The 26,819-nt window shown below is 46.6% G+C and overlaps 1 protein-coding gene across 1 annotated transcript in view; it reads left to right on the top strand.

Moving 5' to 3' along the window:
* Positions 1 to 26,474, top strand: part of PRR5L (proline rich 5 like) — a 76,329-nt gene extending 49,855 nt beyond the window's left edge. The window contains 4 exon segments of the mRNA XM_038765091.1: positions 4,485 to 4,576; positions 9,314 to 9,454; positions 14,495 to 14,621; positions 23,647 to 26,474. Coding sequence (XP_038621019.1) covers positions 4,485 to 4,576; positions 9,314 to 9,454; positions 14,495 to 14,621; positions 23,647 to 24,053 — 767 coding nt within the window. The 3' untranslated portion in view covers positions 24,054 to 26,474.
* Positions 26,475 to 26,819: the final 345 nt, after the last annotated feature.

Consider the following 26,819-nt stretch of genomic DNA (forward strand, 5'->3'; position numbering starts at 1 on the left):
GGTTGGGAGCAGGTACTGGTAAACAATTGCTGCTCCAAACAACAGGTTGTCATCCTTTTCCCAGGAAAACCCTGGAGGCTGCTTCTAGTGAACCACTGAATGCCTGTGCCTGAAATCCTTGTTCCTGCCCTGCTACTCATTGCTCCTGTTAGAAGTCTTGGGATAATGTCGTAGACAATGGAGTGACCCCCTCCTTGTCTAAGAGGCCAAAGCCTATTATTTAGGGCCAGGCTTGTTTCTTCAATGACTTGGTACACCTCTCACAGGCCCATTGACCTTCCTGTGGGTTTTTTCATGTCAGCATATGAAAGCCTTTTAAAGTCAGGTAATTAGTTGGTTTCTCCTGGGCTACACTGCAGGTTCCTCTGGCCCTCACCTGCGGGCCCAACCCTCTCTCTCCCAGCTAGAACCCACTTATATCTACATTTCTTGTAAGTTCACCTTAATTTACTATATTTATTTTCCTGCTCTTTGGAGATTCTTCTGGCGCTTGCATTGTAAGGACTCCAGTTTTCTTCCCTATCTCCCTCAGCTTTTAATTCCAGTTGAAGTAACACCATTCACTGAAAGACACTAAGTGAATCTTTAAAGATTTTTTTTCCATTAGATCCGTTGCTTTTGCCAGACACACATCTTTTGGAGCCTAATCTAAACTGACCTAGTTTCATGGCCTCTGATGAGCTAATGCAGCTCCCAATCAACCCTATTATCTAGGTCATTAAATAGCAATAGCTCTACACAGTCTTCCCTCCTGCTAATGCCAGACTTCACTGCATTTGTGCTCAGCAAGTGTCCAAGCCCACAAGCAATGCAAGCTTTACAAGCAATGCGTGGGCCTCTGCTGAGATACAGTGTCAGGTTTTAAGAGGCCACCGATTCCAAGGAGCGAGAAGCTTTGGGGATTTTGCAGTTGCCGCTGCTGGGAGAGAACTGCCTGCCCTTTTGCTGATAAAACTGGAGTAGTGGTGGCGACTTTCTGAGAACAGGTCTTCCTTTTTACTCAGCCATAAACCAGTGGCTTAAAATAACAACCAAGAGACATTTTGGATGGTGATAAAAATGAAAACTAGTCTTACAAAGTGTTACCGGTTGTGGTTGGGTGTGGTATGACATCTGAGTTATTTCAGCCAAACATCTGATTTGTGGAGGCTAAAAGGGAAGTAAAAATTGGAGTGGCAATGATGGCCAGGGCGGGGGGGTTGGGGGGGGTGTCTTCATACATCTTTCCGCCTCTCTGATCAGGCAATTCTTATCCTCTAGCTCTTTCTGTAACCCTTCCTGCCTTCTTAGAGCTTTTCAGTCATTTAGTAATACACTTTGGAAATCAGTGAGTTATGAAAGATAACAATCCTATTATAAAACTTCATAGATTGTGAGCATTCCAATTGTAGAAGCTTTCAGGCTGTGGGACAGGAATTGAGTCTGCTGTAATTATCCTCTCTCTACTACAGCTCTTAGCACAGAACTTAGTCTGTAGAAAGCACTCAAGTAATTTAAGTACCATAACTATCTAAAACAATGGGAACATTGGGTCCAATGGTCTAAGCTCTTTCCTGTATCAAGACAGCCTTATTCTAAACCATTCCAGAGAGTTGAGATGATACCTACTTCTTAAAAAGCACAGTAAAGAGAATCCCAGAAATCTGGGCTGTATCAAGCCCCACATGACGCCCGGGCTACTCAATTTTATGGGGCCCCTGATATGTGCATGAAATCATCATATCACTCAGCATTGGACAACACTGGACAGCAGCAGAAAGGAAGAGACAAAAAGAAAGCCCTCCCCCACCTCCCCTAATCTCCTATCTTCACTGCCCAACAGGGACCTGGGGTGGGGAGACATAGCTGATGACCCAGCGAGATCCAGGCACCTCTAGTCCCCACCCCCACCCCGTGCCCCAGAATCCCCAGCAACATTCTCCTCTGCCTCCATGGTCAAGTGGCTGAGTCCTGTGGAAGATGGGTATGCTGGCTGGTGGGTCAAGTGAGCATTTGCCCAGGAGCCTCTTAGTAGGGCAGACTACATCTGTCCAGCTGAGGAGCTCAAAGGGAGGGTGGCCACATGCTTGTCCATCCAGCAGGTGAAGGTGGAGAATCACTAAGGCACCTCTTGGCCTCTGTGAGACTCAGCTTTTTCCCTGGATGAGGAAGTTGGAGGTGCTAGGGAGTGGCCACTTGGGTAGAGGGCGTGAAAATGAGTGCAGAAGCAGGAAGACCCATGCACCTGACCCAGGCTGGGCGTGACGGCAGGATCCAGGTCACACAGATGGGTGTACCGGTCACCCTGGGCTGGACAGCAGCAGCTGACCCATAGACTCTGTTGTTGGCTTCCCCAAAATGTGCCCTCTCCTTCTCTTCCCACTGTCCTCACCTGCCTGCTTCCTGTGCTCTCACCTCCTAATTGCCCCACCCACCCTTCCCAGCCCCATCTCCTCCCCCCTGAGCACAGGCCATTCCATCTGCCAGTTACATGCTGAGACTGGCCCCAGCAACTATCACCAGGGAGGGAAAGGAGTTGTGCCACAGAGAGAGAAGTTATTCCAGGGGGGGAACTGTGCTTCCTCTGACTTCATGAACTGGTGGCTTTTGATGACAGCAGGAATTACAGTGGCTGCGGCAGCTCGTGACCCTGCTTCAGCCCATGAGCCCCTGCTTTACTCTGACCCTGCTGGGAACCCATTCTGGGGCCTTATTCTAGGAATTTCTTCTTTCAGAGCTGACTGATTGGGAAGGAGGCTGAAACAGAGAGAATTAGTCACTCAGTAGAAATGGAGTTGAAACTTTTAAGTTCCTCACCCTGAGACTTGTACTGATGCATAAAGCTTAAGAAAGCCCCTGAAGAATGAATAGAATTCACCTCTGAGCATACCCTGTGGTATCACACAAACATTACACCTGGGGGTTTGGTACAGGTACTTTTTTGTATCAATTTAGTCAAGTTGGACTGGCACACACACAGCCCAGTGATGATAGTGCATGCAAGTGTCTAAGTGGCCCAGCAGTAGACCTGATTGACAGCTGTTACCCAGGAGTTCTAGCTGCTCTGTATCCCCTCCCTGCCTCCTAGTTGCTGCTCTCAGGTTCATCCCCATACCCAGGCAATACTTTGATGTGGCAGGGGGCAAGGGTGGAAGGAGAGACAAAGTTGGTGAATGGAAACTATTAAACTGTGAACCCTATGTGGGTCAGGAACTATGTCCAACCCTGTTAACTTGTATCTACTCCAGCAGTTAGTTCAATGCCTGATAAGTGCTTAACAAGTACCATAATTATTAATGGAAAGTTCATAATGCAGTGTGTATGGTAGGTCTGCTGATACCGACAGGCTAGAGGTAGGGCTAGTGGTATCTGGCTCCAAAATGGTTCTCTCTACACTTCCCACAATAGATTGGCAACTGCTCTTGGGTTTACTCCAAGCAGAATCAGCAAAAGCTGGGATTTTCTAGAGGAAAATTTCTTTCACAAAATATCCCTGCACCATGCAGACATGGTCAGTGAATTTTGTGGTTCAGCAGGATAGAAACCACAGTGACATAGGTAGGAATGGAAAGTATGAATTTAGGAAAATGAGGAGTAACTTAAATACTCTTTAAATGGACAGAAGGATTTGAATTAAATATTAGGAAGAATTTTCTCATTTTAAGTCTGGTTAAATACTCCTTCCTTAGTGTTCTTTACAAAGAAGATAAATTTTTGATTTTCTGTGATGATTTAAGGATTTGGACTAGATAAATTCTTAAGGACTCTTCCAGCCCTGAGCCTATCAGTTTTCTACATTCATCTTTGGTTACTAATTGTATTTAGTCCTAGAAGAGAGAGTTTGGCTTGAACTCAAGAAAGAGAACCGGGAATCAAAACCCTTCTAAGCTGTTCACTTTGAGAGGATTAAACAAATTCATGCCTAATGTGGTTTTTATAGTGGTATTTATTAAACATAGTGGTACTTATTAAACACGACCTGTGTGCCAGAGCAGTGTGTAGTAAGCTGTGGAATAGATATGGAGTAATCAGATGAGACACAGTTTCTATCTCACATGGATCTTACAATCTAAGCGGTGGGGTTTTGAGGGCTGGAATGTGTCCCCCTTGCCCTCAGCTTTCAGAAATTCTTTATAATATCTCCATGCGAGTGCCCCATCTGAGTTCCAGATGGGGGTTTTAAGCGGTCTCTCTAATTTTACATTTCACAACCAGTCTCACACTCACTGCAATACCTGCACTGCGGTCCGAGAGGTAGAAAGGGGCAAGGCAATAAATACTTGCCATGATAATGTCAAAATATGCATCAACTATTGATCTTGTGTGAGTGTTGATTAGTTTTAGATATACAAATATTTGTGAGATTTTGGAATCAAACATTGCAGTTTTGAGGGGGTTTTTATGCCTTAACTTTTCATTTTAAATGAAATCAATTTTTTCCCCGACACAAATAATAGTAAAAGGTCTTTTGTTTGTTCCTCATCTCCATCTAACCACTGTATTAGGTGAAAATCGCATTGATCTACTGTCTGAAGTCTGGGATCACTTCTTCACTGAGACTCTTCCCACCCTTCAGGCGATATTTTACCCTGTTCAGGTTAGTCTAATTTATCTAAAGAGTTCTGGGAGGTGGGGAAGTGTGTTGCGGGGGTGGAAATACAATCATGTCATGTCATGGAGCACACAGTTCTCCCCCCGCCTGCTCTCTGCCCCCATTAAAAACCTTCCAATGCGTATCTGTTTCTCCTCCACATCGAACAAAACCTCCATGGCGTCAAAACTCTCCACCAAGATTCTCCATCTGACATATCTGCTCTTTTCATATGCTACTCCCCAGTTTCCTTTCAATCTCAACCTTTCATTTCCTTCACCCTCTCCTTAGCCTCCTTTAATCCCTTGCTCATGCCCTTCCCCATGCGTGGAATTTTTTCTTCTTCAGACCTGTCAGACCTTAATTCCCCCCAGGTTCAAACCCCTCCTGCAGTCTCACCTTCAGTAGGAAGCACTAGTGTCCTCCACCCTAAGCCCTGACATCCCAACAGCCTCTTCAATACTCATGGATTTAGACGGTCCAATAGCACTTATGTATACATTGATTACTACTTTCGCTATAACCAGTTGAGTGGTCTATTTGTAACTTGTGTCTGTCTATCATCCCCAGTAGATTAAAAATTACTTTAGGCCAAGGATCGTATCTTTTAATCTTCATTTTACTGTCCCATGTTCTTTGTGCAGGGGTGTGAACACATTAGGCAGTCAATAAATATTGTTGATTGAAAGTAACCAAGGATTCTCCAGGATAGTCACTTTTCTCTGATCTTTCAGTGGCAGAGTTGTTTGCTGAATCAAAAGAAAACCAGGTGGTCATGACTTCTAATCCCAGTTAATGGTAGTAGTAATAATAATGACACTTCTTAAGCGCTTAATGTATGGCAAGCACTAAACTAAGCACTGAGTTAGATACAAGATAATCAGGCTGGTTTCAGTCCCAGTCCCACATGGGACTCACAATCTGCTAAAGTCCTGCCAGTTCTGCTAAAGACTCCAGCCAGACCTTGTAAACTGCCTTAATTCTGTTGAAACTCTAAAGTACCATGAAGGTGCAGTTTCAGTGGACGTGCATTATGACTTGGACCGTACTGTCTATGGTGTCATTTTGAAAGTACAGGTTTCTGGGTGTGAGTTTGCATACATGTTTACATCCACACTAAATTGTACCCTGGAGATTTGGTAGAATCACTGCTGTTTTCAAGCAGAGTGAAATTCCCGACAGAGAATAAAGTACATATTTTTAGATGTTTTTGGAGTCTGGCTCTTCTTGGCACATGCATCTGGAGTTGTTTCCACGTAACTACTGAATTTCCTTGTTTCATCAGCATGGCTCAATGGAAAGAGCATGGGCTTTTGGAGTCAGAGGTCATGGGTTCAAATCCTGCCTCCACCAACTGTCAGCTATGTGACTTTGGGCAAGTCACTTAACTTCTCTGTGCCTCAGTTCCCTCATCTGTAAAATGAGGATTAAGACTGTGAGCCCCACATGGGACAACCTGATCACCTTGTATCCCCCCAGGGCTTAGAACAGTGCTTTGCACATAGTAAGCACTTAACAAATACCATTATTATTATTATTATTATAATTATTATTACTCTTACTCCTTTCTCCACTGCACTGGTGAAGGCAGTAGTTTTGTTGCATCTTCAAGATCCTATACTTGCTCTGTCCTTCCAGTATTTTTATTGGTCTTGCCTTCTTCATGTGCAAATAATAATGTGTACATATATATTTATGCAACTGAGTCCTCTTTGCTTTTTATCTTTCCTTACGCATAACCTGGAGGTACCCAACTGTCCTTGGTCATAAGGGTAAGATGGCAGAATCTATTCTTAATCAGGAAGGAGGCTTTTAATTACTTTTTGGGGGAGGAAGTACCTGGGTGCTGTGGGATCTCCTTGGCTGAAGACGAGGACTGAACACTTGATGCTGGATCACGGTGGAATTTTCCACTGGGGGCTTGGATGTCGTACTGTTATGAGTTTTTTTAAAGGTTTATTTCAAATTCTTTTCATATAGTGGAACTTTCATAAATAGCACCAATAATTCTGCAGCAAAGAAATGATTAACTCTGCAAGCCAAGTTGGCAGGTTCTGGGCTTTGCCCATATCACCCGCCTTGCTGTAAAACAATTCCATGATTGGAATGGAGAACTAGAATTTGCTTGTGAATTCGGTCAAAGTTAAAACCTTATTGCCTTCGTGGGGAACACAGGGGGCATTTGCAGTAAAATGACTTGCTCCAGCAGTTTAATGATGCAGTAGATTGCAGAGTAAATTTGATGTATGTGATTGCACCATAGAGATAAGTGGTGTACCAAGCCTGGGACCTAGTTCAACTTCTATTTTAAAACTATTTCGACAGCCATCTCTGGTCATTTATAAACCCTAATCTTTTTCACACATGCAGAATATTTCATGTTAAGCCTGCAAACCCTGTAAGCAAAAATCATTATCTTTTTCTGTACTAGTCCTAGAACCACATATCTTGACTTCCAAGTAGATAGTATTGAGTAAGATGACCCTTGTTGTCTTGTGGCATGATAGCAGCCCAATCACTGGTATCCCCCTGCGAATGTCTGGCTGGGTCAAACAAGCCGTGATCAGTGGATCACTCTGAGAGCACTGCCTGTTCCGTAAATTCCATGGGAAACTCGTGACTCACCTGTTAAGCTTTGGAATGATTTGCCAAGGGGTTTGAATTGATCAATCAATCAATTGGAAGTCCCTAGTAGCCTGTTGTCTTGTCTTCCCTTCACTACAGTCCTCTCCAGACTGTACGCTCAATGTAGGCAAGAAATGTGCCTACATCCCAGGTGCTTAATACAGTACTCTGCACCCAGTGAGGCTCAATAAATACCATTTATTGGTTGATAGAGTAGATCACCATTTCCACCTCCAATCTTGGCTCCTTAGAAGAGTTTGACATTGTTGTCTGCTCAGACAGTCCCCTTCCTCTCTGCTCCCTTTGCCGCTTTCCCTCCATTTCTTCTTGGTTTAAATCAAACCACTCTCTGTGAATCCAGCCACATGGGAAAAGGAGTAAAACTGGAAATGTGAAATCCACTTCTAAACCTCTTGAGATTGCTTCATTTGCTGGAGTGTCCTCATGTCAGCAGCAAACTGAGCCCCAAGGGCCAGAATCATGTGGTTTGGAGAATTAAGGTTGCCCTATGATATCACCTAGATGTGGGAGTGGTTCACAGAGAAGCTACTTGCAGCTTCTTTTTCCAGAACCAGGATAAAAAGGGCAGAAGAACATCACCTGACTAAAGCCTTCAATAACCCAGAAATTTAGCCTTGGATAGATCTACCCTAAGGGTAGCGGGTTAATTGGTCCAAAAGAACAGAAGCTAGAGCTCTTCTCTGGCAATGATTTCACCAGAGCGCTGTGTTGGAAAGAGTTGACTGAGGTCAAATCCTTTGCCCCATTATAACGACATGGAGTGGGCATAGTTGTGTATTTGTGTATCGGTTTCTGGACCCTATAGGAGAAGGGAGCCACCAAACCTGGCAGTGTTTCAGGAACAGATACAGGAAATATATTGATGGCAGGGATCATGTGTGCTGATCCTGTTGTACTCTCCCACGCATTTAGTACAGTGCTCCGCACATAGTAAACATTCAGTACATGCTATTGACTGATTGGTTAAAATTCCCAACAACAGGAGGATGCGACTCTTCTTGACTTCTGGGGATCATCAGTGATCAGGTAATTGTGGTATTTGTTCAGTGCTTACTGTGTGTCAAGCACTGTGCTAAGCGTTGGAGAAGATACAATTCATTTAAATCAGACAATCCCTGACCCATGTGGGTTTCACAGTCTAAGAGGGAGGGACAGCAGGCATTTAATTCTTGTTGTACAGATGAGGAAAATGAGGCACAGAGGCATTAAATGATGTGCCCAAGGTTGCACAGCCAGGAAGTGGAATTGCTGGGTTGAGAATCCCCCAGTAAGAGAAGATTAGAGAAGGCTATGGACTAGAGACGCAGCCGGGCCTAGTGGAAAGAGCATGGGCCCGGGAATCAGAAAACCTAAGTTCTGTTCTCAGCTCAACCACTTGTCCTCTGTGTCACCCTATTGGGCAAATCATTTAAGTTCTTTGTGCCTCAGTAACCTCATCTATAAAATGAAGATTAGACCCTGAGCCCTATATGGGACACAAACTGTGTCCAACCTAATTAACTTACATCTACCTCAGCGCTTAGTGCAGTGCTTGGCACACAGTAAGTGCTTACCTAATATCATTTTTATTAAGAAAGATAAAAAATTATCTTGTATCTATCCCAGTGCTTATACAATGCCTGGCACCAAGTAAGCACTTAACAGATATAATAAAAAAAAAAATCCAGGCCTCCCAATTCCCCAGCTCTTTACTCTTTCCATTAGGCCTTGCTTAATGGGAAAGACTAGCGTTTCATCTTGCTTCCTTCTCTTCTTTCTCCTCGTCTGAGAAACAGAGCCCATTGGCAGCCAAGCCATCCTGGAATCATGTGAATCTTTCAGATGAAGGATCCCTGGCCCAATAGGAAGCAGTTGTTGACTCTTGAATGGAATGGGGAGGAGGTGACCATTTCAGCCTATTTCCCGCCTCCCTTGGTTCTTACCCAGAATACAAAGTCAGTTTCCTCTCCATGGGAGGGGTGGGGAAGAAATCTCTCTGTGGTCTTACTGTTTAAGACTGGAGAGAATGTGACAGGGAAATGGAACACCTCTTTAGAATTATAGATGAGAAAATAAGCATCTCTCTGCCTTGCTTCTTTCTTTCTTTTCCGCCCCCAGGGCCAAGAGCTGACAATCCGACAGATTGCGCTGCTCGGCTTTCGAGACCTCGTCCTGTTAAAAATCAAGTTGGAAGAGCTACTCCCTCTAGTCCAAACGAAGCTCCCAGCATCCATCGTCCAGATGCTGCTGATCTTGCAGGTGGGATGGTTTCTGGGATGTCTGCTTGGTCCCACCTCTCATAGTTAGTGAAAGGAGACCCAGGGGCTGGTGGAGTGCTGGGGGATGGAAGAGGCTCAGCTCAGCGGGGAGACCTTGTGGTAGTCACTCTGACTGTGGCTAAGAGCTTGGCTGATTTGTGAATCAGGAGCCACTTCTGTTTTCAGTATGGCCACAGGGCTAGATTGTTTTTCGTTTTTTCCCTTTCTAAGATCCTCTCCCATCTAGAGCTACTTAAGTTTCTTCTAATCTTGTATTGATCTTATCTTCCCCACCTCATTTCCCCCAACTCCATCTTAAATATGGAGTTTGGCCCTAGAGCAGCGGGCTGCCTCCGACTCTGGGCCCACTGCTCTGCTCTCATCCTCAGCAGGCTGCTCTCCTCCCATTTCCTGTGCTGTGTTTCTCATCATGTGACTAAAAGGCAATGGTGGGGAGAAAGCAGAATTGGTTAAAAAGATGAGTTGAGATCTGGCCAAAATGATCATCAGCTTTGTATTCTGAACTCTAACAGGGTGGATATAGGTCAAGGAGGCTAGGAGGCCTGCATCTGATAGAAGAGTTTAGAGTGCTTTTCCCCATTAAAGCATACGGGGGTGGGGTGATTCCCCTTCCCCTGCCTGTTCTGAAGAAATGAAAATAACCCAGATCAGTCTGTGATTTCCCCGGTGATTCCCCTGGTTAACAGAAGGAGAAAGGTTCTCAGCCTGTCCGGAATAGAGCAGTCTGATTTACTGTAGACTTGCAAGAATTCTGAAGGGTTTGTTGTTTGGTGCCAGGCTGGCCATCTTCTTGTGGAGCCGGAAGTCCCTCAAGAGTCTGGCTTTTCCACCACCGTGGTGGATGAGCCTGGCCCACTGGTCTGGCAGCGGAGACTCGATCAATCTCATCCTAGGCAACTTCAGCCCTGACTAGGTAACTTCAGCCCTGGTTAGTAGGTTTGACTTTTCTTTCAGTGGTTGTGCTAGGCCTCTTTGTGGGTAACCAGTAGCTCTGGGTTTCCTGCATCCTCCCTAGGTGGCCCAGGTTCCCACCCTGGGGGAAGCTTAGAGAGGACATGACCCCTGCAGACTTGGTACCATGGAGCAACATCATTAAGTTCACCACCTCAGCTTTCTGGGCTAACTCGCACCCCTTGGAGCTGGAAAGGGGCTGGAGGTGGAGCCAATATGGTAGCTCTGTTCCTTGCTCTCTGCTGGCTTCCTTGCCCTCTGCTGGCCGGACATAGCCCCCAGCCTAGGAGTCCATGGGGGTGAGCCATCCCATTGCTGCTCCTCCACGGACCCACTCTTCCAGCAGCAAGGAATATAGGGGCCAAAAGCAGGCTGGCTAAACCAGAGCTACAGTGAATGGCCAACACAGCAGGAAGGGCACGTGGCCCTGGCCTGGCTTGGGTGATTAGGTGGGGATGGTGGCAGCAGTCCTGCTGGTTCTTGCTGGGCGTGGACATGGACCATTTCTGCTATCCCTGTAATAGTGCCCTTTGAGAAGAAACCATCTGCCCACCTTGGCCCTCCCCCAGGCTGGCAGGGAGTCCAGTGGGGATCCAGCATTCCTGGGGAGGACCACTGTGGTGTTGCTGGGTCATTTCCTCAGCAGCCATGGTGTTTGCTACAGAGCAGTGACATCTGCTCCTAGATGGGTCAAGGGCTCTGTGGTGGCCCCCACTGGTTCCCCAGGGCAGGTGGTCCCTCCCAGTGGGAATTTGGAGTAGGAGAATTTTTTCTCGGGTGTGCCCAGGTAGCCCCAGAATGCAGTTCTCTGGCACAGACTCAAAAGTAGTAGAGAAAAAGGAGACGCTCTCGTGAGTGCCTTCTCCTTCCTCTTCCTTTCTTCTCCCCTTTCTCTCTCTCCCTCTCTCCCTCTCTCTCCTCCCTTTTGCTGCTGCATTTTTCTCTCTCACAAACCTGGCCCCGCTTGCACACTCCCCAACTTTTCCCCCAGATCCAAATGGAAAGTGGGTACTCCTGCTCGGGGGGGCTGTCCAGAGGCCACACCAGTTGGAAGAAATGATATCAAGCAGTGAGAGATTTCACTGCTCCGCACCTATACGGGCGACTCCAATCTTGCTCCCTCATTGGCTTTGCTTTGCTTTGCTCTTACAAAGGTGATATTTTAGTGGTTTAGTGCAAAGCAAAGTCACCAGCTCCTTTTCTTTCCACCCTATGCCCACTAAGGCCAAGTATACCCATCCCCTTTTCTCCAAGATCTCTAAAAATGTATCTAATTTAAAGCTGAGGAGCTCTTATCTACTTTCAACTGGTTCTAGAACCAGTAGGTATTTATTTGCTTCAGTCCCTCCTGGAGGGGATCATAGAGGAGGCTTAGCCTGGGTTGACTTGAGGTGTGGATAAAGGGCTGAGTCAAAAGTCCTCCCTGGGCTTTTAGAAGTGAGAGGAGCAAACTTCTGGCAACCAGGAGAGAGGACCCCTGTCCCCAGCCAGGCTTTAAAGCAAGACAAAGCTTTCCAAAGGTGATTGGTGGGACCAAGTCATTTCATAAGTCTCATTCTCATGAAGAGAAGAACGAGGGCAAGTCATGGATGGGTACTAACTTCCTTCCCTTCCTCTTCTTAGGTCTCATTCTCTCTTTCCCTTTGCCTCCTCCACCCTTCTCCACCCTCTCCCTGTCCCTCCTCTACCCTCTCTGTCTCCATGCTTCCCTCTTTCTGTTCCTCTGCCTCCTCTTCTTTTGACTCTTTTCCTTTCCTTTCTATATTTAGCTTTCATGGGATTTTCAGGAGAGAAGAACCCAGATGAGAAATGATGAGGGGAATAAACCTGATATAAAATGGAATCTCATGCTGCGAACCAGTCATGGTGGTTTTGTGGCTGAAACTGTTCTCTGCTGAGAGGGACTCATAAGCCCCTCTCCAGGAGGGGACAACCCCTGCTTCAGTCCCAAGATTTGGGATACGAGGAAAGGGAATCCTCATATGTCTACTCCCAATGGGAGTATTAGGAATCCCTTTTATACTTGATAATTTGTGGATACAATTTCCATCATTCCAATTGGTTTCTATCATTAAATTTAGAGAAACAGAGTGGCCTAGTGGAAAGAGGACCTGGGTTCCAATCCTGACTCTGCCACTGTGCCTTCTGGGTGACCTTGGACAAGTCACTCAACTTCTCTGCACCTCATTTATAAATTGGGGATTGAGCACCTGTCATCTCTTCTTTGACTGTGAGCCCCGTGTGGCACAGGGACTGTGTCCAACCCGATTAACTTGTATCTACCCTGGTGTTTAGTTGGTTAGTAGTGCTTAACAGGTACTATTATTATTTTTATTATTGTTATTATTATTTCTGTCTAAGAAAAGCCATGGCTACTGGGTATCACCTGTTATGCCCCTGAGGAAGCCTGCTGGAAAGTGTGGTCTCACCAGCCTTATAGATGGGTAAAAGCCCATTACAGATTTCACCAAACTCTTCCAGTTCAACCAATACCACACCCCTTGTTCTCTTGCCCCTCTATCACTTAGCCAGGAGAACACAAGTGTCTGTCCACAGCTAAATCGCCTCATAGGTCTCTTCCTTCTGATACAAATAACCAGGAAATAAAAAGGAAAGAAGCTAATTCAATGTCTCTTAAATCCACTACCTGATTTCTCCAAGGGCAGTGTGCTCACATTCTACTTTGCTCAGCTGCTTCAAGCAACCATAATTTCTGGAGATCCATAGAGGAAAGAAGGCAGGACTTTGGAAGGCAAAGGCAGGAATGAGTGAACCTGAGAGAAGATGGGAAACAGAAACAGGTCAGGGGAGACAGAGTCAGAGAGACAGGCTCAGATATAAGTAGGCAAGGGTGACCCATCCTCACTCCCTCACTCGGAAACACTCCAGATCCGCACCTGTTCAGTGACACACCTAAAGGGCCACATTCTCAACTAGGCAGGTTTGTGCAACACAGAATCAAGCAACAGCAGCAGGAGGAGTTAAGTAAACAACATATCATACAGACAGCTTGTATCTGGATCCTGAGAAAGCAACACCCCGGAGAGTTGGCAGTGGTGCTAGCTGTTGATGCTATTTTCCTCTTCCTGCTACTGTTGCTCCCTGACACATTACCCCCACCACCCCGAGTACCCCCATCCCCAACCCTACAAAATGATCTGGGCTCTTGCTGGACCTGATGACTTCCAGGAGAGGAGGAAATTAAGGTGCAGAATTTGTCCCATCCCCAACTCACAGCTCTCTCCACTTTACAGTGCAGCTGGGAAAATGACACCTGAAAGTCAGAAACTTGACTTCAAAGAGAAAAATCCTGGAGTGTGTGTAGTTTAACTCTCATTTTGCTTGTTTTTCAGAAAACAGTGGTTAGCATTTCCTTTTGGGTTCTAACTGAAGTGGTTGTTTTCTGCAATTGAGGGGTACCAGGTTTAAGTTTATGGTGTTAGGTCTTTTAGGTCTACTCCCTCCTATTTAGACTTTGAGCTCCATGTGAACAGGGAATGTACCCAACCAGATAATCTTGCTTATATCCGAGCTCTTAGTACAGTGTTTGGCACATAGTAAGCACATTATAATAGTAATAGTAGTAATAATAATAATATTAATGTTTTAGTCTCAGCTTTAGTACAGCTTGTTGGTCCTCAAAGGGTCTGCACTTTGAGTAATCCTGTTTTCTGGAACTTACCTCTCCACTGGTAGTGATTTCAGTGATTCTCTTTGTGCCTCCTCACCCTTCCCTTTGATCTCTCTCTCCCTCCTTCCCTTTTCTGCTTCCAACAAATCCTCCCTTTCATCCATTCTTGAGCCCTTTTGCCTCTCATTTTTCCCCTCTTCCCATTGAAAACTTCCAGTGGCTGCCACCAATAGCTTTGTAACTCTGTCAGTGTGGGGCAATGAAAAGGTCCTTAGCTGAGAGTCCTGATTTCTGGTCACAAATCTACTAGAGACTTTCTGGGTGAACTCAGACAAGTTGCTCCACCTCTCTGGTCCTCGATGTCCTCATCTGTCCTCAAGGCCAAACCACCTGCCAAGATTTGTCTGACCTACTCTTGTTTCTGATATTGGTTTCCAGAGTGTTCATGAGCCAACCGGCCCAAGTGAGGGCTACCTGCAGCTGGAAGAGTTGGTCAAGCGGGTCATCTCTCCCTACCTGGGCACAAATGGGGACCGTAGCTTCCCAAGCAGTACCTGCAGTCTGGGTAAGAGGGATGCTTCTCCACAGCTGACGGGACCTTTCTCACTTGTTCAGTTCTGCTCTGTGGGAAACGTAATGTCAAACCTTACCAGAAGTTGAGGCAGAAACCAAAGGTCTAATTGATTTATGGAGCGAAGAGAAATAGAGAAGGAGGGGATAAGTATCTCCCTTATCAAAGTTTAAGGATTGTTCCCAAGTGGCCAAATATCAATAGGAGAATGGAATAGTTTCATGTGCATCTAATAACTTATATTTTCCCTAGTCATACCATTAAGAGGCCCAAATCTCTGTCGACTCTTCTCAAAGGCCAAATAGTGAATCTGTGTGCTTGCACTTTTTTTTGGCAGGATCATCAGTAGCTTTGATGTTTTTAATTTTCCATATAGCATGAATTTTTCTTGCATCTATCACGATTGCTCTACCTTTAATACCATACCCTATATAATACTGTATAAATCAGCTTTAACTCAGCTTAAAATGTAGCTCTAGCCTCCCCATGTAGCAAAGAGGTGTGGCATTGGTTAAAGTGGGTGAGTTTGGTGAAATCTGTGATAGTGTTTTTATGCACACAAAACCTAAAAGACATCAGCCTCTGACTGCATTAACTGCATTAACATTTACCCTTTCACATATGTGACCTGAAGGACTTTAAATGCCCTTCTCCCTTTCCTGTGCAATACCTGTATTATAAGAGTGAAGTCGTGGTCATTGCATTTTAAACAAGCAGTGGTGGATTCTAGTCGGGAAAATTGGCACCTTGGGCTGAAAGTGAGGGCAGGAGATCTGAGGGCATGAGTAAATAGACCAAGCCACAACCACTGTTGCCTCCTTTTCTCCCTCAGAGTCAGTTGGATAACCAGCTCAGAGCTTCAGTGGAGGCCAAGAGGTTTTTTTTTTCTCTCTCTCTCTCTCTCTCTCTCTCTCTCTCTCTCTCTCTCTCACTCTCTCTCTCTCTCTCTCTCTCTCAATCAATCAATCATATTTATTGAGCGCTTACTGTGTGCAGAGCACTGTACTAAGCGTTTGGGAAATACAAGTTGGCAACATATAGAGACAGTCCCTACCCAAGAGTGGGCTCACAGTCTAGAAGGGGGAGACAGAGAACAAAACCAAACATATTAACAAAATAAAATAAATAGAATAGATATGTACAAGTAAAATGAATAAATAGAGTAATAAATATGTACAAACATATATACAGGTGCTGTGGGGAAGGGAAGGAGGTAAGACGGGGGGTTGGAGAGGGGGACGAGGGCGAGAGGCAGGAGGGGGCTCAGTCTGGCAAGGCCTCCTGGAGGAGGTGAGCTCTCAGTAGGGCCTTGAAGGGTGGAAGAGAGCTAGCTTGGTGGATGTTGGGAGGGAGGGCATTCCAGGCCAGGGGGATGACGTGGGCCGGGGGTCGACGGCGGGACAGGCAAGAACGAGGCACAGTGAGGAGAGTAGCAGTGGAGGGTGCGGGCTGGGCTGTAGACGGAGAGAAGGGAGGTGAGGTAGGAGGGGGCGAGGTAATGGAGAGCCTTGAAGCCGAGGGTGAGGAGTTTCTGCCTGATGTGCAGATTGATTGGTAGCCACTGGAGACTTTTGAGGAGGGGAGTAACATGCCCAGAACGTTTCTGGACAAAGACAATCTGGGCAGCGGCATGAAGTCAGTCTCTCTCTCTCTCTCTCTCTCTCTTTCTCTCTCTCTCTCTCTCTCTCTCTCCTCTGTCTTTCTCTCCCTCTTCCCTCCACTGGGTCCATATAATAATAATAGTATTTATTAAGTGCTTACTATGTGCAAAGCACTGTTCTAAGCACTGGGGAGGTTACAAGGTGATCAGGATGTCCCTTGGGGGGCTCACAGTCTTAATCCCCATTTTACAGATGAGGTAACTGAGGCACAGAGAAGTGAAGTGACTTGCCCAAAGTCACACAGCTGACAATTGGCGGAGCCGGGATTTGAACCCATGACCTCTGACTCCAAAGCCCGTGCTCTTTCCTGAGCCACGCTGCTCCTGTGGGGAGGGCGGAAAGTAATGGCATTTCTCCCAGTCCCTTTTATGTTGTCTGGAGACACTAAGACGTGGGCCACTAGACCTCAGCAACCACAAATAAGAGGGAGCCTGACCCCAGCTTGCTGACTCCCAGATTATTCCCTGCTCAATTGCTGTGAGTTTGATGGGAATGCAATCTTGGTGGTGGAATGAATCCGAGGTAAAAGATGCTTTCGAAAATTGTCTGTGTTTTCCAAGCCATGCAGTGGCCATTTCCTTGCCAGAGCAAACCTCCCCGCTGTTCGTTCCCGTTGGCTTCTGTCAAGAGACCCAGGAACATAGGTTTTGGAGCAAGACATAGGTGACGGTACTTGGCTGCTCTGAAGTAGAAGTTGGGCTCCAGAGGGGGAGTCTGTTTTGGGGGGTGAAATCATGCCCCGCCTCATCCGGCAATGTGGGAGTTCTGGACTGACTTCCTTTGGCTGAAAGTGGGGTTGGCTCTGAGAGCAGGGCCAGGCAGCCGAACCTCTGAAGAGAAGCCATTCAGGAGCTGGCTAGCCCAGCTAGCCCAGCCAAAATTGGGACACACCTATGCCTGCTGTAGCCCAAATATATAAATATATATACTTATATACATATACATATTTATATATATTTTGGATGGTATTTTTTAATTGCTTACTATGTGTCAAATGCTGTCCTCAGCCCTGGGATAAATACAAGTTAATGAGGTTGGATATAGTTCCTGTCCTACATGGGGCTCACAGTCTAAGTGGGACTTAATCCCCATTTTACAGGTGAGGAAACTGAAGCACTGAGTGCGACTTGCCCCAGGTCACACAGTAGGCATATGGATTCAAACCCAGGTCCTCCGACTCCCAGGCCTGTTCTTCATAATTATGATTCCCACTAGGTCATTCTGCTTCTCAAAAGGTTTCGAAAAGAACTGACATGAGTGTAAGACTCAACTCGTTCTCAGGTTTTCTGATTCTCTGTCTCTAACAGAAATGCTGCATCCCCATTCACAATGGGCAAAATTGGGCTTCGGAACTTCTGGTGAGCCTAACATTGTGTCTGGTTGATTGTCCCTAGCCCAGGGCCAGGCATATTACTGGGTTCATTAAGTGGCATTTTGATTCTTGCATGGCTCATGTATCTGTGGAATCAGACTTGAGGACACTGGGTTTCTCAAAGATAGCTGCTCTAACTGCTGTGACTTCAGAAGCTCAGTGTTTCCCTGTTCATCAACTATTATCCCAGTCTCCCTTTCCAGCCATAAGCCCTACACCCTACTTGGGAGGGGGAAGCAGTTGTACAACTTTGGCCCCAGGACTCAGGGCAGCCGATGACTAGTAACATCTTTCCTCTAGGGAATTGAAATGATGTGAACCACATTTCTTTGGTCCTCATTGAGATTCTGGGCAGTCTGTCTGTCCACCAACCTAAAGAGATTATGGTGCTAAAACCTACTTCTTAGCCCCGGCGTTCAGAAAGATAACACAAAACAACCCTGACCTGTTGCTTTGATTATGTTGCCCCTATGCCCTCTACCCCCAACCATGTAAGAAATGTGTCTCCAGGATGCATTTTTGCCAACCTTCCTGTGGGAGAAGCACTTTTCTTCATGTTCTTCACTCTCTTAGTGCAGGGAGCAAGAAGGGGGTTGACCTGGGTAAATAGAAGGAAATGAGCATTTCTCCAAATAACATAGAAATTTACGAAAATTGTCCAATACCATTGCTCTTTTGCCCTTAGACATTCTAAAAGTTGCCCTCACTTGCCAAGGCACAGTACAAAACAGAAATAAAATGCAACTGGTTTCTTTGCAGTTGTGAAAGCAAGAGAGATTTTCCACTCAAAAGGGCACCGTTTGGATACCCTGGCCACTTCTGCATTACAAGTAGCCATTCATCTTTACCTATATAAATCATGAATGGAAAGGAATGTTCCACAATTGGATTGTTGTGCAGCGATTTATAATAGCAGCATTGTCACAGTTTGGGCCCACCACTAGGAACAAACAGGACCGAGAGATCAAAGCCCTGGGAACCCAACAAAGAGAATAAGGAACGTGTCATCCAGGCATTAAGCTCTTCTTTGAGATTTCAAAAGAGCTGGAATGTTGGCTCTGGGGCAGTGTAATTAATTCTGAAACCCAGCAGGATCCCGGCTGTTGTGAGATGGCTGAATGGAGGGGAGAAAGGGGGAGGGGGACATGACCTCGAGGCAGGTGTATGTTAAGGTGACACAGAATGGACCTGCCCAGACTCTGGAAGGTGGTGTCCCCTTTCAGGCCTCAGGGAGATTGAAGGGAGAAGGTTGAGTGGAGCTGTCCTGAGGAAAAGGACTGGCCTCTAGAGGGTAGATTTCAGGGCCCAACACCAGGGCCAGACCAGCCCCTTTTATGAAACACCCCAAGGCCAAAGAAGCAATGAGTGGGAAGAGAGAAAGAGAAAGAAGGGACAAGGGGCAGCTGCAGGATCCCTAACTTCTCCTGAGAGCCCAGATTTGGCTCAACGGCCAGCATATGCAATGTATTTTTCTTTCAACTTTTCAGATATGCACCAGTCAGCACAATCAATCAATGATATTTACTGTGCAGTTACTGTGTGTGGAGCAATATACTAAGCACTCGGATGAGACTGCTACGATAGAGTTGGTGGAAATGGTCCCTGCCCTCAAGGTGTTTACTCAACAAGTGGGGGAAACAAGACATTACTGATAGGGGAATTGTTGGAGTGTAAGGGTAAGTCCCTAAGTGCTGTGGGGCTCAGGGTGTTTAAAAAGAGGTAGAGACCTTCCCTTGAGCAGATTGGTGGAGTGAAGATCCCAATCTAGATTATTGACTAAACCATAAGCCCCTTGTGGGCAGGAAATGTGTCTACCAACTCTGTTAGAGTGTACTCTCCCAAGTGTTTAATGCAATGCTCTGAACATAGCAAACATTCAGTAAATGCAATTGATAGACTGATACCTGATCAAAGCTGTGTCTTTGCCTCATTCTGAAAATGAGATCCATATCCACAGGACATATTTTGACTGCCTGGAGAATATTTATACACACACGCACACACACAAGCACACACACGTACTTATCCTTTGTCCTCAATGAATACACCCCGATGGTGAAATTCACCCATGAATGGATGGATGAATTTTGGCGTGTGTGTGTGTGCGCGCGCGCGTGCGCGTGTGTGTCTGAGAAGACCAATGCAAGGCCCCCATTCCCAGCCTTGTTCATATAAAAAGTGTCCCTTTGCATGGTGCCACGTTTGTTGTAGTGCCTGTTCTCCCCCTTCTAGACTGTGAACCCACTGTTGGGTAGGGACTGTCTCTATATGTTGCCAACTTGTACTTCCCAAGGGCTTAGTACAGTGCTCTGCACACAGTAAGCGCTCAATAAATATGATTGATTGATTGATTGGTGCTGTTTTCCCTTTGGCCTCCTCTTCTCATGGTCCTTATAGAGCCTCTGCTCCCACAGAGGCTCCCCTTTCCTGGCTACAGTGAGTCCCTACCAAAATGTCACAACTTCGAGCAAAGACCGGGAAATGAATTCCTGTGCCCCACCTTAGGTGCAAAACTCACTAGCTATCCAAGACAACAACTGCGCTGAGGGCGTCACTGTCTGAATTGGGGAAATAAAATAGCAGACATAACCAATCCCAATTACCTTAAAGACTGCCCTCAACGATATTTGTAAAGACTGAAGGATCAGCATCATACAGACTGGCCTTAGAGAACAAAGGCATTTACAAGGGTGAGAGGACAAGCTGGCTGCTCCTGACTCTGTTCTAGATTGCTGTGGAGAAGTCCCTGAGGATTCAGTGAAGCTCCTCTTTGGGATTCCGGGCCTGGCTCCTTCTTTAGGTGCTGCCACTGCCAGCTAGTGGGCAGCCTTGTTACCAGGAGTCCATGGTCATCCTAAACCTCTTCCGGGTACCTGCTATCACCTCTGCAGCTGTATGTATACAGCTTGTGCTCCTACCCCCGTGGCAAGCCCCTTTCTTGTCATTTTTCTGTTGAACTGATACCAGGTTGTGGGGGTAAAACTTTCCGAGCTCAGAGTCCAGATCCTTGCAGGCGTAGAGAAAACAGCTGACTCCCCTGGTTTCCGACAAAGCCCCTTCTACCCCAGAAGAGTTCCTAGAATGGGGCCGTCCCCTGGCCTTAGCAGTCCCCAGCACTACTTAATTTTCCTTTTGCTTGTCTTCACAATGGAAGCAGCATGGCTTAGTGGAAAGAGTATGGGCCTGAGAGTCAGAGGACCTTGGTTCTAATCCTGGCTCTGCCAATTGCTTGCTGGGTGACATTGGGCAAATCATGGAGAAGCCGCGTGGTTTAGTGGAAAGAGCATGGGCTTGGGAGTCAGAGGTTGTGGGTTCTAATCCCGACTCCACACTTGTCAGCTGTGTGAACTTGGGCAAGTCACTCAACTTCTCTGTGTCTCAGTTACCTCATCTGTAAAATTGGGATTAAGACTGTGAGCCCCAAATGGGACAACCTGATTACCATATATCTATTGCAGTGCTTAGAACAGTGCTTGGCACATAGTAAACACTTAACAAATACCAACATTATTATTATTATTATTTCACTTCTATGCCTGTTTCCTCAACTGTAAAATGGGGATTAAATCCTACTCCCACCTACTTAGACCCTGAGCTCCATGTGGGACAGGAACTGTGTCCAACCTGATAATCGTGTATCTACCTCAGCGCTTAGAACAGTGCTTGACACATTGTAAGTGCTTAACAAATACCATAGAAAAAGCTCTAAGAAGAATTGGTTTTGTCTCCTGAGATTTCTTCTCCTTTGTCTACATCTCAGTGGAGCTGTTTTCTTACAGCTCCTCTTAAACACCATGAGGGGCCTCTGAGAGGTTTTGAGTTCTTTCCTAACAATTCAGCTCATCTCTTTAGGGCTGTGATGAGTCAAGAGCTCCACAAACAGCCCCGGGAAGGGTTGACGTAGTGGCTATCTCGGGATGGTTGGGGGGGAGCCCCGTGGAGAGGCTGGGGAGGAGGAAGGGCACCTTGATTGGGGAAAGGGATGGAAATTACTTGTCATGTCGGGCCAGGTTTGATCGAGCACAGACAGCAGCTGGGCTGGACAGGAAGCTTCATTATTTCCCCACTTCGGGATTGTCAGAGGGAAGATGCCTTTCTCTCTCCCTTCCTGCTCCATGGCAGTTTGAAACTCGGACACATTGAAAATAAGAGGAAACTTAAAGGGGAACCCCAGAAGTCGGCATGAATATGTCTGTTAGCAGCAGAAACCACCCCTTGGCTCAGCATTGACTCAATTCCTGGCCGAAACCAGGAATCAAATGGGATTTTTTTTGGAAAAACCCTTGGCTCAAAACTCCTGTGGCTTCTTTTATTTGTTTCTGGGTAGATTCTGGAGTTGCAGATTGCTGGCAAGGTTGCAAAATTGAGAGGTGAAGTAATGTGGGGTGGCTCATGGAACCCTCGTCCCCTAGAACAGAGTCCCTCAGAGTTCCTTTCTACTTGGGGTGTGCAGGTTGAACCCTGTAAAAACTTTCACAGAGTCCACTCCGTACGCCCCAAGCAGAAAGTGAACTGGCTGTTCATTTGAAGGAGGTACAGCGAGCACAGGAGCAGTTACCCCTAAGGGCGTAATACACACGTGGGAGGGACGGAGAGCTCACCATTAGTAACGTTTATCTTTGAGGACACCGTGCAGCACCGGACCTCTGGCTCTCCAATAGGGAACCCAGTCTTCCCAGACATACTGGCGTGGAGATAAGGCTCTGGCTGAACCCTGGGAGAGCAGGTATGCACGGCTGAAGGAGGACACCCTCTGTGAGGCCAGGTGGAAGAGGATCAGATTCTCCCTATCCTTGGCACCCCAAGATGGAAAGCCCCTTACTAAAGTGTGGGGCTGGAGGTGGTCAGGTGCCATGCTGCAGGGATACAACAGTGCCCTGGTTGTGAGGCGCCCTAGGTTAGGTCAAGGAGCGGGGTTGTCTTGAGACCTTCACTTCAAGCTCCCTGGAACAGGAACTGGTCAGGGCTAGATCCCATCAGATGGAAGCAACATAGTGTAGCAGATAGAGCAAGGGCCTGGGAGTCAGAAGGTCATGAGTTCAAATCCCAGCTCCGCCACTTGTCTGCTGTGTCACCTTGGACAAGTCACTTCACTTCTCTGGGCCTCAGTTACCTCATCTGTAAAATGGGGATTGAGACCATGAGCCCCACTTGGGACAGGGACCGTGTCTTATCCGATTTGCTTGTATCCACCCCAGCGCTTAATACAGTGTCTGGCACATAGTAAGCACTTAACAAATACTGCAATTATTATTATTATTATCAGAGACTTTTGCAGCCTGGAGATGTTCTTCCCGAGCCGCTCCCCTTTCCAAATTCCTTGGACAGCTTGGGAAATCCCAAGCAACCATAACCAACCAGTGGCCACAGGCCTCCCCCAGGGGAACCCCGGGGTGCAGAGTTCTTCCCCTTGGGAGCCTCTGCAGGGGAATTGGGGCTGCCATAATGATTATAATGATGGCATTTGTTTAGCACTTATTATGTGCCAGGCACTGTACTAGGCACTGGGATGGATACAAGAAAATCGAGTTGGCCACAGTCTCTGTCCCATTTGGGGCACATGGTCTCAATTCCCATTTTACAGGTGAGGTAACTGAACCACAGAGAAGTGAAGCGACTTGCCCAAGGTCGCACAGCAGCAAGTGGCAGAGCTGGGATTAGAACTCATGACCTTCTGACTGGCAGGCCTGTGCTCTACCCGCTAAGCCAGGCTGCTTCTCATGCCATGGGTACTCGTCACCAACACCATTTAGGGTCAGCTCCCATCATGCTTCCAGTCTGGCAGACCAAGTGGTGGGCGTCAGTGGTGTCTCCCCAAGAGTCAATGATTAAGTCCTGCTATCCCTTGCTTCCATTCCTCCAGTACCATTGCTCTACCAGACAGCTGAAAACCAGTCCCATTTAGAAAGAGAATTCCAAGAGAGTGATCCAACTACTTTTTTGTGGCAGCCGAGCTCTTAACCGACTTCCTGTTTTTCTCTCGCAGCACGACGGCATCCAAGAACTCGACCCAAGGTGACTGTCCTGAACTATTCCCAAGCAGCGGTGGCGGCGGTGGTGGCAGCTCCCCGTGCCCCCAATGAGATGGTCCTGACCCCCCTAACAGAACAGGAGGGTGAGGCATACCTGGAGAAGTGCGGCAGCATCCGCCGCCACACGGTAGCCAATGCTCACTCTGACATCCAGCTGCTTGCCATGGCTTCCATGATGCACTCGGGGGGCATGGCGGAAGAGCCAGATGGCACAGATAAGTGCCTGCTCCTCCCACCCACTTTCACCCACCACCGACAGTGCTCCAGCGAGCCCAACATCCTGGACAGCCCCGGCGACCTGGAGGGAGTGTCCCCAGATATCCCGGAGCACCGAGAGCTGAACTGTACCTCCCTTAGCTGAGCTGCCCGGCTCAGGCAACCCTGGGAGGGGACGACACCAGCACTAAACCGAGGCAACGAGGACCCGGTTGCTAAGGGAAACATTGGACAACCAAAGCGCTTTTCTTTCTTGTTTGGAAACACTCCTGTCTTTCACTTTGGGGATCACCTTGGCTTCACATCTAGTTTGGGCTGTCTGGACTGGAAGAAACACCCAGTTTCAAGCAACTTCAGTTTTCTTTAAAGCAACCGTCTCTCTGCTTGTAGTATTCATTAGGTGACACCTGGAAGTCATTTTCATTCTGTAGCCTCCTTTTTACGGGATCTGAGGTGACTCACCAGGTGTGGGGACTCTGTCCGGGGGAAGGATAGGGGTTAGTGTGGAATCTCTCCATCCTCTTCCCCTTTGGCCCCTCACCACAGTCACTTTCCGTCTCCCTGCCCCTTCTACCAGGACCCCAGGCAGGGCCTATACTTTATGGGTGTCACCCAGCCCAGCCAGACTGTGACTCGAGTGGTCCTACCTTAGGGACAGACAGCCCGGCCTGTCTATCTCTCTTGATGCCCTCTCCATAAGGAGGGATCCCTCTAACTTGTGCTTTGAGCAGAAATACCCACCCTCTGTGTGCTTCCTACCTCCTCTTGGCTCCCAGTTATGTCTGACAACATTTCTGATGTTGCAACTACAGTGGATGCTACCTGGGCCTCATTTTTGGGTTCTGACCCATATCTTTCTTGGAGGTAGTTGTCTAGTTCCCCACAACTTCCTGTGAGATGCAGTTTTGGTGGGAAATGGGGGTGTGGGGTTGTGCCTCTTCCTGTACTGGGTAGAATAAAAGGGTAGGAAACTCTCCCTTTGAAGGACCAAATGAAGCAAGTGACCCCAGGAATGGAATGTAAATCTCTTTAGGGTTTCTTTTTTGGCCTTTCAGAGTTAAAGGGAAAGCAACACCCAAATTGTGCATTAAGTTTATTACCTGGGCTGTGTACCAAGCTACCTTTACACAGAATCCCAGTAAGAGAGAGGCTGTATATCGGAAAGGCCCATAAGGTAGACTACCACTGGTTAAATTCTTTCACTGGGTTTCTCGCCAAACATCAGGAACTCATCTTGTGTTGTGTATGGGTATGTTTCTTTCTTCTGGGAACGAAGGAGAAATGCGCCTCTTTCTTTAAGGCACTGATGTCTAGGTCTGCATGGGAATGATTTCCTGCTGTTGATTAGTCTGTTTCTGGGTTTGACTTGAATTTTTAAAATGTATATTGTTTTTGTATTTTTCTGCAAAGATTTGCACATAGGATTTTGCACACTGTGCTTGCAACATTGGCTTGGGTCTTGGAATAGGCAGCAAACTCTTTTCCTCCAAAGTAGATGGTTAGAAGATAATGAGAAGCTCAGTGGGACTTGGTTGGTCCTCAGCTGCAGAAATGGCTGGCATCAAAACATTTTAATGAACTGTGGTTGGGATTTCTAGAGGTTGATTCTGGGGAATGGAAGTCTCTTGACCTGTGAGTCGAGATTCACCCTGACCAGATGGGGCTTGGCAGTGAAGGGAAGAGGTGGGATAATTTCATTCTGAGGGAGCGAGGCAGTAATTCTCATTCTGTCAGTCAACAAGCGTAAAAACACTAGCTCTCCACTGAAGAGGGAAGTGGCCGGAGGAGGCTATTAATAGGGCCAAAAGCTGGAAGGTAGGCCTACACAGCCTCCATACCCCTTCCATCTCTGTCTCACTCTCGAGGTCCCCATAAAATGGAGGTTTCCTCATTGCTCCTGTGGCATCTGCTCTATATTCAGCCTTTATATAGAAACCTCCTTATAAATCTCTGTGAAACCAGCCAACCTGGCTCCACATAGTTAACTGGGGGATTTGCCAGAAAGAGATGAAAAGGTCTTTTGCTCCTAAGAATGTCTATCTTCAGCTAATAAATAAATGAGAGCATCTCCCCCCAGACTTCCTCTTTATCCTCAGTCCGTGGGCCTTTGAATGATTTCTCTATGAAAAGAGAGAAGCGGTTTCTATTAGTCAGCTTGGAAGGCTGGTTGCTTCATTCTGGAATTTGGAAATCCTATTATTTATAAAAAGGGCTCAGTTTAAAGTTGCAGTTTTTCCAGTTGGTCAGTTCCCTCCTCCTCTCCAAGAGCAAAGGGAAGAAAATGGGAATAAATGTGTATTAGCACAGTCTACATTAAATTTTTTAACCTAGACACATAGGAGTCTTGATTTTGGCTCAAAATAATTTTAACCTTCAGCAGGAACTGATAAGCTGATTCCCCTTTATTCCCTGGTGGGGTAAAGGTCCACTCTGGGTTATGGGCTGGGATTATTTTAAAATTGCATTTTTATTATGGGAAACTTTGAACCCCCAAACCAGATCCCTTGTACATTGTCTATGTGCCTGTTCTGAAAACCTAACTCAATAAACACCATTTTGTATGACTTATCATTTCCCCTTGACATTTGATTGCAGATCAGCACTGGGTTTCCTGGACATTTGTGTGAACCTCCAGGGCCTTTTAAAGCCCCCCAAGATCATAGCTCTTCTCAATGAGGCTCTTTTCCCTGCTGTCCTCTTGACTGAGTTAGGTAGTAGTTCCAAGATCTGTGAGAATTCCTATTGGATTACTTTGTGCGTTTTCCTGGAATGAGGAGGAATGAATAACTGTTTCCTGGGGAAACACATCCTGTTAGTAAAACTCAAGAAATACAGGAAAAAAGGACATGAGAAAACCAAGGACTCTGCCTATTTGACTAGAGGAAAAGAGACGGAGAATATATCTGTCTCT

Source organism: Tachyglossus aculeatus, chromosome 22, assembly GCF_015852505.1.
Source record: "Tachyglossus aculeatus isolate mTacAcu1 chromosome 22, mTacAcu1.pri, whole genome shotgun sequence".
In the NCBI taxonomy this organism is placed as follows: domain Eukaryota; kingdom Metazoa; phylum Chordata; class Mammalia; order Monotremata; family Tachyglossidae; genus Tachyglossus; species Tachyglossus aculeatus.